This window comes from Hyalella azteca, unplaced genomic scaffold (genome assembly GCF_000764305.2).
Source record: "Hyalella azteca isolate HAZT.00-mixed unplaced genomic scaffold, Hazt_2.0.2 contig6231, whole genome shotgun sequence".
NCBI classification, from domain to species: domain Eukaryota; kingdom Metazoa; phylum Arthropoda; class Malacostraca; order Amphipoda; family Hyalellidae; genus Hyalella; species Hyalella azteca.
Window position 1 is genome coordinate 18,785 of NW_025936398.1, and position 12,260 is coordinate 31,044.

The 12,260-nt window shown below is 38.9% G+C and overlaps 2 protein-coding genes across 2 annotated transcripts in view; both read left to right on the forward strand.

Moving 5' to 3' along the window:
• The window catches only part of LOC108672027, a 2,864-nt gene extending 1,331 nt beyond the window's left edge, over positions 1 to 1,533 (forward strand). The window contains exon 2 of the mRNA XM_018159639.2: positions 382 to 1,533. Within this exon, the coding sequence (XP_018015128.2) occupies positions 382 to 734 (353 nt within the window). The 3' untranslated portion in view covers positions 735 to 1,533. The remainder of the gene's footprint in view (positions 1 to 381) is intronic.
• Positions 1 to 10,612, forward strand: part of LOC108672028 — a gene marked incomplete at its 3' end in the record, with an annotated part of 16,586 nt that extends 5,974 nt beyond the window's left edge. The window contains 3 exon segments of the mRNA XM_018159640.2: positions 6,973 to 7,112; positions 8,598 to 8,740; positions 10,455 to 10,612. Coding sequence (XP_018015129.1) covers positions 7,002 to 7,112; positions 8,598 to 8,740; positions 10,455 to 10,612 — 412 coding nt within the window.
• Between the last annotated feature and the right edge of the window lie 1,648 nt (positions 10,613 to 12,260).

Here is a 12,260-nt window from a genome sequence, read left to right on the forward strand (position 1 = left end):
TTATACTTCGCAGTACAATCTATGTAAGGCTTGTCAATCATAGTTTTAGCTGTAAGGTATTATTAGTGCCGTTCTTCGTACACAATTCGGTGTAATTAATTCTTTCGGTGCTGGATTTAGTAGATTTTTCTGTATCACTTGTACTTTATTATTGAGTTATGAAATTAATGAAGGTTACCTCTCCTGTCTTGCAACAGAATCACTTATCTCACAGATGCACATTTATGTTGCAGTTTTCAGAACCTTGTTGAACATTAATTTTAGTGACGAATTTGTTTAGCATATCACTCCTAACTTCAATACATTCTCTTTAAACCACTTTTTACCATTGAGAATGTTTAGTTTCATTTATTTGTAACCAAGTCTTTTTGTGCTGCACAGACTCGCTGGACTACCTAGCTACTCACATCCTGCCAAAGCTCGAGCGCAAGCTTGACAACCACTCCAGAGTGTTGAAGCAGATTAATTTCTACCGAAGTGCCAAGCTTGCAGACGCCATACCCGAGTATCTCGACGAACACATCAAGCGAATGTTCGCTACTGTGCCGCTGCATCAGCTTGACATCACTGAGCCTGATGTCGAGGATCCGGACCTTGAGGACCCTAACCTCCTGGATGGCTTGGATGATGACGACCTCAAGTTAAAGAAAGAAGATTGCGATTTGTTTGGTGATGATGACCTCGAGCTGCAGAAAGATGATTGCGAGTTGTACGAAGATGATGACTTCGAGTAGGGTGAAAGCAAACACGACTAGGATAAGGGATTGCGAGTTGTTTGATGACGATGTTTTACGTCTTCCTGCGACTGATAGGCTGTGATAATATAAGTTGGTAGTCGATGACCTCGAGTAGGACGACTCGACTGTGATGATGAGTCGAACGGTGGTGACCACAATTTGGGAAACGATGACCTCGTGTAGGATGAGGGTGATGGTGAGTCGAACGGTGATGACCATGATAACTCTCGAAAAAGATGACCATCACGATCACGACTCACGATAACGGTTGAAGAATCTAAATCCCTCGAAATAAAAGCATGATAACCTCCATCTCCAAAATCAAAGACTTAACTGTGCAACCAAAGCCTAAGTGCATGTTTTTTCAAGAAAGTCATTCCCAACTGTTCTCAAACGCTGCTAAGGTTGGTAAATATCATACCAAATTCTATCATGTTCTACTATCAATTCTGCAAACATGTCCCTTGTGTATTGATGCCTTCCATAGAGAAATGCATTTACTGCAATAATTTTTGGTTGTTGATTATATATATATGTGCATATATTCGTACCGCGTCAGTCCTTTATGCTGTTTGATGCCATAGTTCCTTGCTAAGTTGCATCATTGATGCATAAATTCTGCACCAAGTAACACCGTAAGTTCTCTATCGTTTTGCATCCTGCATTTCATTTGGAAATTCTGTAACCTGTCAGGTTGAAGTTAATATGGAAGTTGGGCGACAGATGCCGTAAAATTTCCAATTTGATAGATTAGCATTAGAATTATAAGGTTGATTACAGTTTGCATTTCCGTTGCACTGACAATTCTGGTTTTCTTTACCTTTTTTATTCTCAACTCCCTTCTTGGAGCTATTTATTCCATTATTGAACCGCGTAAACAAATATGTAAACATTGCCTTAAATTCTGATATGATGATGAATTTTTACGGAAGTCGAAACTGACTCGTCGCGTGCAACAGGTTCTGGCGAGTAAATCCCTACTTGAACTATCCCCTCAGGGGGACTTCTGACGCGTGTCTGTGCTCGTCAGAAGTCCTATGGAATTTCGCCGCTCCTAGGGGGATTGTTCCTGAGCGCCCCACCGCTGAGCTTGCGGTGTCTGACTGCAGGTCTCAGTTGTGGGGTTAGGTTATTATGTAGGTATGATTCATTTCCTTTCTCTGTCTCTCTCCTGCGGGCGGCCGACGTCCCGTGCAAGCGACCTCTTGTTCGAGTGTCTTAGTTTCGGTTGCTTTCCACCTGTCCCTTCTTGACACTTCGTCTCTTTGAGATGCTTACGCTGCTTCTGTCGAACCAGCTTCAACGGGCTGAACAATTGAGACCTTCCGCCCAATTGAGACATTAATTTTTGATTTGAGAAACTTCGTATAACTGAGACCTTCCACATCTTTGGTGTTCATCTTGACTTTCGGCACGAGATAGCTAATTAGCTGAAGCTCTAGTGAACATGTGGCCACTAAACTTAACTAAACTACTTGAACTGTGACGAGCAATCAGGCGATGTGTTAGATACTTGCTGTATTAGTACGGTACGCAGCGTTGCGCCACATTAACGTTCATTATAGCTGCTTTAAAGCTAAACGCGTTCGTATGGAATATAAGTTAAATCATGTCGTTTTGCGACAAGATTTTTGGTCAGTATTTACTGCGTCGGCAGATCGCCGGAATGAACAACCCATTTTTATTAATATTTCGTATAGGAGAGCATTGTCAGCATTTTTATTGTTCTCTTTGTTTTTAACTAAAAATTTTAAACGACGCATGACTGCCCCGAATTGTACAGAAACAAATTTCAATGGAGCGCAATGTGATAGTTACACGATCCGTTCCAGTAATTCTCCAACCAGCTAGACCGTAAAACTACACATTCTTTCTTGCATTTTGCATCTCCGAGAGCGTGGTATTAATTTTTATTCTCGGCCTGTTTAAAAAAAAAAACATGATACGGGCATGCACAGGCGTGCCATCGTATCGTAAAGCACGTAGGAATACTCTGACAGAAATACGCGGACAACGGTTCCCTCGCATTCAACTAATACAAGCATGAATTGCGTAATTAAGAAGCCTTCGACATGTAATTCCAAACATAGCGTTCTATTCATTTGGCGCGGGAATTGGCGTGAAGCCGAAATTTTTGTTAACTTGGTTTCCAATCAAAACGGTCAAGTACATATTTTTGCGCATATGTGCGCCAAGTGAGAGTACTACGTTTCCGGAAAGATGAGCACGTAAAAGTGGCTCCGATTAGCCTGATCGAGTATTGTATGCGCTATTCTCACTAGATACAATGTGTGAGGAATGTGCATGGGAGTTTTGAATGCAAATTCAACGCTGTTTTAAACCTGCTGCACTGCATTGCGTGCTGTTCTCGCACTTGGGTACAAAAGACCGCTAGCTTGGAGTTTGGAATGCATGAACACTGAGTTTCTCTCCTTTTTTAACATCAAAAACCGGGGAAAATTTTGGAATCACTCTACTTATGAGGTATTACGCGGTACACCGGTGCAAGCTTTGTACAACATTTGACTTCAACTGCGAGCCAAGTCCACAACTTGGTACTCAGAATGCGTGATAAGCATGTTCCATACTGGACTAAACATGACTGCAAGATCTATGCGCGACCAAGTACGTTGTTTGGGGAGCGCAGCCGTGGGTAACAAAATTGACTCATAAACAGGCCCTGGGCCCAACGCCAACCATCAGCAGCATGCAATATCTACACATAGCCTCAGATCAATGAGCTGTGGGTAACTCCGGCTAACAGTAAATCCGCTTTGCACAATACAGCCACTGCTTCACAGTGCCGGAGCCCAACTGGCCGGAGCGCAACAGGCCCTACCGCAACAGGCGGCGCAGGTTAGGTTAGGTTACGTTAGACAGACACATATAAAAACATGCGCCTCTTTCTTGAAATTTAGTACGCTGCTATTTTTATCTATATATTTTAATAGATAAATGTTAAACACAAATGTGTATTTCACAAATAGAACAACCCCATTTAGTGAACCAATATGTTTTTAAGCTGTTTTAACTGTTTCAGCACTAGAAACCTAGGACGTCTTGGGCAAATTCCCGGCCGGACTCGTGGCCAGTGGCACGACCAATCTCCAAATTCAATTATCAAGTAATATCTCCCAAATTAATGAACGCAGCTCAAGGAAACTTGGAACAAATATTCATCAGAACCTAACGTTGATTTTTAGCTCGTAAAAATGTTTAAATTTCACCTTCATTCGTGAGTTATATTGCGATAAAGGCCGAAATTTGCAGTGATTAAAGAATTTCTTCCAAACTGCAGAACAGATTTGAACGAAATTTTGAATATACATTCCTAACTACCAAGCGTTACTTTTTTGGCTTTTAAAAATTTTCGATTTTACGTTCGTTTGCGAGTTTTTTTAGTTTTCATTCCACAGTCATTCTTCATTTCACATTTCCTTATATTCGGCCCGTATCGCCGGATAATTTGTCGCTTAAATTCGCGGCGATCAAGAAATTTCTTCTAAACTACTGAACATATTTAAACGAAACTTTGTATATAAATAACTAACCTCTCAGCGGTGATGTTTAGCTCGTGACAATTTTTCTATTTTGCTTTCGTTCGCGAGCTATACAGATATTGGAGGAACGACCGGCATTTCTACCGGCCGGTTTAACCAAGAGCCGTTTACGTATATCCGTATACGTATAGCCGTATCACTCGCAAACGAAGGCAAAACGAAAAAATTGTACCGAGCTAAACATCACCGTTGCTGAGGTTAGGTATTTAAATACTAATTTTAGTTCAAATCCATTCAGTAGTTTTGGAAGGGATTTCTTGATTACTGCGAATTTAATAACATAGGCGATGCCGTTCCCTATTATACACGTTCCCTTTCGTTCACTCATTAACATCGTTAAGCACGTATTGCTGTTTAAATCACGAATGAAGGTGAAATAAAAAAAAATTCGGGATCAAAGGCACAATCGAATAAATTTTCATGAGCTAAACATTAACGTTCAGTAGTTAGGACTGTAAATTCAAAATTTCGTTTGAATTTGCTCAATAGTTTGGAAAAAATTTCTTGATTACCCGGTATTGTGAATTTCGGCCCGTATTGCCATATAACTATGGCAAAAACAAATGAAGGCAAAATTAAGGTTGTTCACAAATGAGTGGCCACCTGCTACTTACGACCATGTTTCGGTTGCTATATATATAATCGATTCTGCAATCGAACACGTGCATGCGTAAGTTGTTCGAACCTAAACTTATACTTTGACATCCACTCCTGTTGAACAGAAGACCGTTGCTGATATCGTATACCGATGTTTACACAGAGCTATTGCATTTTTGCGCATCTCAGAACACTGCAATTTTCTTATTGAATGGAATACTTCTATCTGACAAAAAAATGTGAGCTCAGTTCATAATTAATTTAAACGATTTGAATGCTTACATTTCAACTAAAATCTCGTTCTATTTATGATTATTTTCATAGAGGTTCGCTCTGCATCAGTTTGCTGTAATCTGAGATTCATTTAGAAAATAAATTTCTCATAATTTGTTTCGAGAATATTCTGAAAATTTGTTGTGATTATATATATGAAAAATATATTTTGTTAGAATTTATGCTGATTTAGGATGATTTAAAATCCATATAAACTCCATTTAGTAGCCAAATCATTCAAGGCAATAACTTTTGATGATTTAATTTAATGGAAAGTAAGCATGCCTTTACCGACAAAATCCCTATTTCAATTTATATATAATTTTCACATTTAATTTCGGCAAGTATGTTAATGGGTTAGGCCCTTTCTCCATCATTCATGGTTCAAACTATCCTGCCGGGATGCACGTTGATTAGCTAAATGTTTAAATATTCTGGAATTTTCCATTATATTCATCGTTTCCATATACTAAATTTCATTATATTATAAACGAATTATGTTTACACATTTTGAGCACGAGCGTGCTTATTATCAAACTTTATGTTCTTATTCAGTATCTGGCTGAGATGTACTTTTGTACAACAAATCTTTGAACCAATTACAAGAATAGAAACGTAATCAGTTTATTGTGGCAACATTCCTTGCATCGTTGGCTTTGTTGCGCATGTTAAGGACATCGCTTTTTGTTATTGCCATGTGAATCGGAAAATCTTGGCTGTTCAGAGTTTTTCCGACGTTACAGTGGACATGAGTGATTGTTGAACTATTATCTTCATTTATTAGAATTAGATCTTAGTATTTCCTTCATTATGTGATAAGTTCAGCCGCTTGGTACCGACACCGTACCGTGATGGTACCAACGTTCAAGTTACCGGTGCGACTTCACTTCTTGAGAGCCTGAGCCGATGTCTCGCCATTGGCATTACTCCTTGCGTCGCACAAGTTCACAACTGCAATACCAGACACCAGTGGCCTGTGGTCCGTAGACAGTGCATGTGTGCATAGTGGCAATACAGAGTTTTTTAGACTCTTCCTCAAGATAATTTTTGAGTCCTATGACCAGTTGAGACCAGTTCCTACTGGTCTCAGACCAGTAAAGTATCTCACTATCAGGATACCAGCATTATCATACATAAAAAATCTGTTTACAACGTCTTGAGTAGATGAGGAAATTAAAAATTAACTGATTCTAAAAAATCTATTTTCCACCATGGCCCGGCTGTGGTTATGAGGTTATCTATTACCAGTACTGGTAGTTGTAAAATTACAAAGTTAACACCTTATTTCAACCTGGTAAATGTAAATGAGAATAATTGTTGATAATTGATATAAATTTTTTTGTACTTTCATAAAAACTAGACTAGACAATTGTATTCTGTTCAGAATATTTCATCTGGCATCTGCTGGAGCCTGGAAAAATAGTGAACTTAGAAAAATAGTGCTGGTGGGGGGCCAAGGTAAGAATTGTAGTACTAATTGTGGATTTTGTTGATTTATTTAACATAACCTAATGATGTCGGCGCTGAAATGTAGGCCTGATGTGGCATGAGAACAGCCTTGATTGAGGGTTGCAAGGTGATTAAACCAATCTTTAACATTCAGTGATGTCAGGTTCAAATTGCCAAAGTCATGCTTATTATAAAATTTTTCTCCAGCATAGCATACATGACTGGAGGAAAATATGTTAACTAATTTTGATTTTCCAGACTGATCAAAAGTCTTGAAAAAAAATTCCCTAAGATTATTCTAAGCTATTTGGAGTATTAGCATGGCAGTGGCTAAGCTGACCATAACTGGTTTTCAGTTGCCTATGGACCATGGACAGAAGAAGAGATGTTGCGTCTCATCAAAGGAGTGGTGTACACCTGGAACAAAGCGCCTACTCAAAACCACTCCTGTTCCATCAGTGGCATTAACTGGATGAAAGTATTCCTTTTTGTTAGAGTGAGTTGTTTTTAAGTACAAAAGTTCCCTTGAATTCATAAGCATTTCATCTCCTTAGTTTTGAACATCATTCCTATCAATCAGCAGGGAGGAATAATGATTATTATTTTTTTCTTTGAAGGTTCTGCATGAAGTCATCCTATAAAGCAATCTATGAAAATGTCCAAGGCATTTTGTGTATTAGTTTGCATTGCCAAGGCAGTCAACAAGCAACATAGGTTTTCTTCCCTTTATTGCTCTTGTAAGCTGCATGTTATATGAAAAAAGAATATCCACTGGAAGCATGGCAATTAGTTAGGAATAATATACAAAAATAAACACAGGCCAAATGAAGCAATTTAAATGTTACACTGACGCTCTTGACTACTGCCAATTGTGGGTATTGTGGACAACATAAACAAATTACCATGGTATATTGTCTCTGCACATAAAACATATTTGCAAGCAAAACAATTGCAAACAGTAGTAATGCTGCATTTACCAATAATAAATTACAGGAGTGATTAAAATTCTTAGATGATACAGCAAATGGACCAGCTTTATCAAAACCCTTAACTGGCAATGCACCGAGATTTACTGACAGGCTGCAGCCCATAACCTCCACTCTGCAAAATGTTGTCACAATGAGCTATGTGGTGCCTGATTAACCATGGGTGGTAAAAAGATTTTAAGTGCAAATACATAACAGAATACCATGTCATTATTCAGATGTGTTTACCAGGAAATTAATACCTACTTGCTTCTTCTTCTATTTTCTTTAACTTTTTGGTTATCCAGAAATGTTTCTAAGGCGAGTGGCTTAATCTTGACTTGAATCCTATTTATTCCAGTATAATAATAATATAGGTTCATAATTTCCTTCCTGCCTGTAAAATCTGTCAAGAAAATATCTCTATTAATTCCTGTAAAGTTTTAATTGTTACTGATATTCTTTGGTTACTGTGTGCAGCCAAAAATTACATTGTGCAATTGATTGAGCTTTCATGCTCAATGGCTATTTCTAGTATTTTCTGTAAAAATTCACATGTATTCTAGTATTCTGTAATATGGCTGTAGCCTGTTTGGCAATTTCTAGTATTTTCTGATAATATTCACATACATGGCTGTAGCCTGTTTTGCAGAGGAGATGACAGGTGATGCTGCTATTTTGACTGCTGTTTTATTCAATTAAGTTCCTGGAGTTCTGTAATGTTGAATCTGTGTTACTGACACTATTGAGTTCAAAGATGCCAAATGTTGAGGAAGCTTATAATATTTTTTTTTGTTCAATTGCATTCAAAGTTTTTTCAGAGGATCTGATTTAGCAACATTAAGCTAATTTCCCAGATAGGATTTGACTCATTCGCTTGTATTGCTAATTTATAATAAAAATGTTCTAGCTAACACTGAAATAGATTGGGTGGGAGTGATTTGTTATTAAAATATTTCATTGCATATTTTGTATCAATGCTAAGCTTTCCTGCCAAGAACCATGTTTTTTTGCAGACACGCACGAACAAAGCCTGCTGCGCTGCATATATCAACTTTGTGAAGCATGCTTTGCATTTGCATCACTACAAGCTGAAGCATCCAGATGCTGAGGATCTCCCAAAGTGGACATCTAATCATGAACTTATGCTGATTAAAGAGTAAGAGAACAATTTCGTACATTTAGGTATCTTATACGCTGTTTCAACTTGCTTTTTTCTATTAATTTCTAGATACCTTAGTCCAGAAATGTATCTTATTGTGTGCTTATGTTAGTTATTCAATCCAAGTTTCTTTCTATGATAACAGTCCTGTCACTGCCATCACACAAAACAAGGCTTTCCAAAGTTCAATTGGCTGTTGAGTTTTTTGTTAATTTTACTCTTTGTTTATACCTAATTTCATTTTTTATTTTATTAATTTGATTTAATTAATTGAATTTGAAAATTTTATCACTGATAATAATTCATTATCTGTATTCCAATATTTCAGATTGTCAATGACTATAGCTATTGCAATCATTAAACTTATCTATTAACATTTTATTTTAACTCAACTTTTAGTTGATAATGTCATTTGATATTTCCCTTCTTATTTCTCTGGTTACATTTTGTGATGATGCTTTCATGACATTTCTTTATTATTTACAACCAACTCCACTTCCAGTGTCTTCATAAGGATTGATTTGAACAAAATATTCTATCCAGTTCATAATCAACTGCATGAATCAGGAAGAAGTACTTAGATTAAACTGTTGTTCATCAGTAAATGATAGCACTGATTGTGTTCAGCTCCTGCTTGGTTTGCACTGAGAAGCAAAACGTGTGTTGCATCTTTCTTGCTTTGATGCATTCCTTGTCTGTGATCTGGCTGAGGAGAATAGAAGAGTAATAATCCAATTTTGGGTTCAGAATTTTCAATATCATTTGCAACTAAATCCTCTCATTGATAGCATGCACTGAATTGTTGAGCAATGCAATTTTTGGAGCTTTGTGGTAACATGAAAGATACATGCAAAAAGTAGTTCTATGAATCACGTTTTTTAAAGTGAACACCATTTTGACATGAAAAAATAAATAAATTTATTACAAATAATAGTTATTATAAATAATAATTTATGTGTTATTTTACTACTACTTTAACTACTATTTACCCTACTTTACTAATATACATAATTATACTATAATACTGCAACCTCATAACTTTTTCTCCATGCACCTCACTGAGTTAGGGATGAATATAAACTGATTCATACCTTGAGCACAGAGAAGCCATACGGTACCTATTACCTGCAGCACAAACTTCACAGTTGGCAGGAGTCTCAATCTAGGTGAAGGAATTCAAGATTATGTAAACAGATGTAACTACAGAGTGTGCATGCTCTGAACAGCCTCTGCAGAGCTGCAGTGATGTAATTTAAAATAGGTACTAATTCTAAAAACATTCCTCATTCATAATTATAAATGTTGCACCTAAAAGCTGAAGTGTCTGAATAATAAGTAAATTAACTTTATGCACTGTTATCTAACTCTTTATAGATTTCTTAGGGTGTAAATCCTTCATTTAAGAATATGCATCTGCTTCATTTCTTTCCATATTGGACATGTATATAATTTTATTGGTTCAAAAATTAATGTATCTTGCGTTCACTCTAGAATTTTAAAGTGCCATTCTAGAGATAATGCATACTCTATTTGTGCAACCTGGCTTCTCTATATTTATCTGGATGTATATATTCTTGCTTCTAGGCAGAAATTCATGTTCAAGCCTAAAGCTCTGAAAATTATATACTTGATAGATGTGATACAACACTGTTGTTGGGTTCTCCTTGTCAAGGTTCTCTTGGTATGAATTGATGAATTATTTTCTTTACAGGATGATCAGATCCCCTGCCAATACGCTGGCGGTGATGGACTTCAGGTCAATGATGGCCCTACCGGAGTTTGAAGGCTTCAGTGACAGCTACCTGCGGCGCATGGCGCGTGATGCTATTGCTGCCTGGGTGCCTCTGCCGCAGCGGCGCAACCTCGACGGTATCTTGCTTGTTTCCACTCTCCATATGCTATATTACGTATTTTGCATGCTGCTGATAGCCACTATCAATATGGTATAGCACTTGTTGCTGAAAGCCGCTATCTTGATATGCTATATCACTATCTTGCTTGTTTCCACTCTCCATATGCTATTTCACTTATTGCCGAAAGCCGCTAGCTTGCTCCTTCCCACTCTCCATGTGCTATATCACTTATTGCTGCATGCCATTGAAGGCCAGTATGTTTTTACCCAACTACATTGTAAGCAGAACAGCACCAACTAGACCATGCCGAATCAATGTTTCAACTGCTCTTAATAAACAATTATTGTGTCTAATGACATAGTCTTCCCTAACATCTTCAAACAAAATAAGCACATAAAGTAACCAACTTGAGAAGTAATCACGCAAAAAAGGAACTTTGTAACATTATAGTATGAACAAATCCAACATCTGAACTATAAATGCATACAACAAACTAATTTATCTTTCTTAACTCTGTTCAGAGACAGTAAAGATCTATCCATCTGATGTTTAGGTCACAGTATAACTTTAGAAATTAACATTAACAGTTAACATTTCGAAAGAATGAACTACTCTCTGAACAATGCATCCTAACAATGAGAAAAGTAGACATATACCGATGATGAGTCAACATAATTAGGAGTGGTCAGCAAAAGTGGGACCAATACACTCACAAAAATAAGTTTGGCTTGGAATCCTTGGAGGATCTCCACAAAGAAGACAGAGTAACAAATTACAGCTCTGTTGGTGGACTTTTTGGAGTATTCCCACAAAGAGGACAGAGTAATAGATAACATTTCATGCAACACTCACATGAAACTTGTACACATCACCTTATACCTTACCTTATGATGAATTTAGGACTTTGTTGTTGTTGTTTCTTGCGCCAAACGTCACGCTCGCGTGGGCGGAGGCTCTGGTGGTGGTCGGAGGGGCGGCACCGGAAGAGTGGGAAGATGGGCGAAAGCAGGGAGGGTGGCCAGGAACGTCGACGCCTCCACGGGGTTGTCCCACAATGATGAAACGCTGAGGGACGTGGGGAAGGCAGGGCAGGCAAAGAGCTGCTGGACGGATTGGAGGGGATCCCCGCACTCCGGGCAAGCGGCGCTAAGGGAGCGTCCGACCCTGTGGGTGTAGGACGCAAGGGAGCTGCAGTATCCCGAGCGTAGCTGGGATAGCGCTGAGCGGTAAGGGCGAGGGAGCGAGGCTCCTTTTGCTGCAATCGGTGGTGGTGGGGTTGTGAGGACAGCGTTGTTACCGGCCGTCGCCGCAACACGGGTGGCTGTCTCCCTGCGGAGGGAGCGTTTTGCCTCTCCATAGGCACCGTCGGGCATCATGCCGTCAGCCAGGAAAGGCGCCACAAGGTGGCCGAATCTTGTCTTGATTGAAGCTTTCATGGGGCGGTCTCCGGGGGGAGCGGAGACGATGCTGAAAGAGGCATGAGTAGGCTGGAGGGCGCTGGCGAGAAATTGAGCACAGGCCAGGTCCAGGTGGCCGGACAGGGGGAGGACGCCGGTCTCATGGTGGAGATGGGTGATTGGGGCCATCTTTAGGCAGCCGGTGGCTCGTCTCAAGGCTGAGTTTTGGATGATTTGGAGACTTGCAATTGCGGTGCGTGAGGCGAC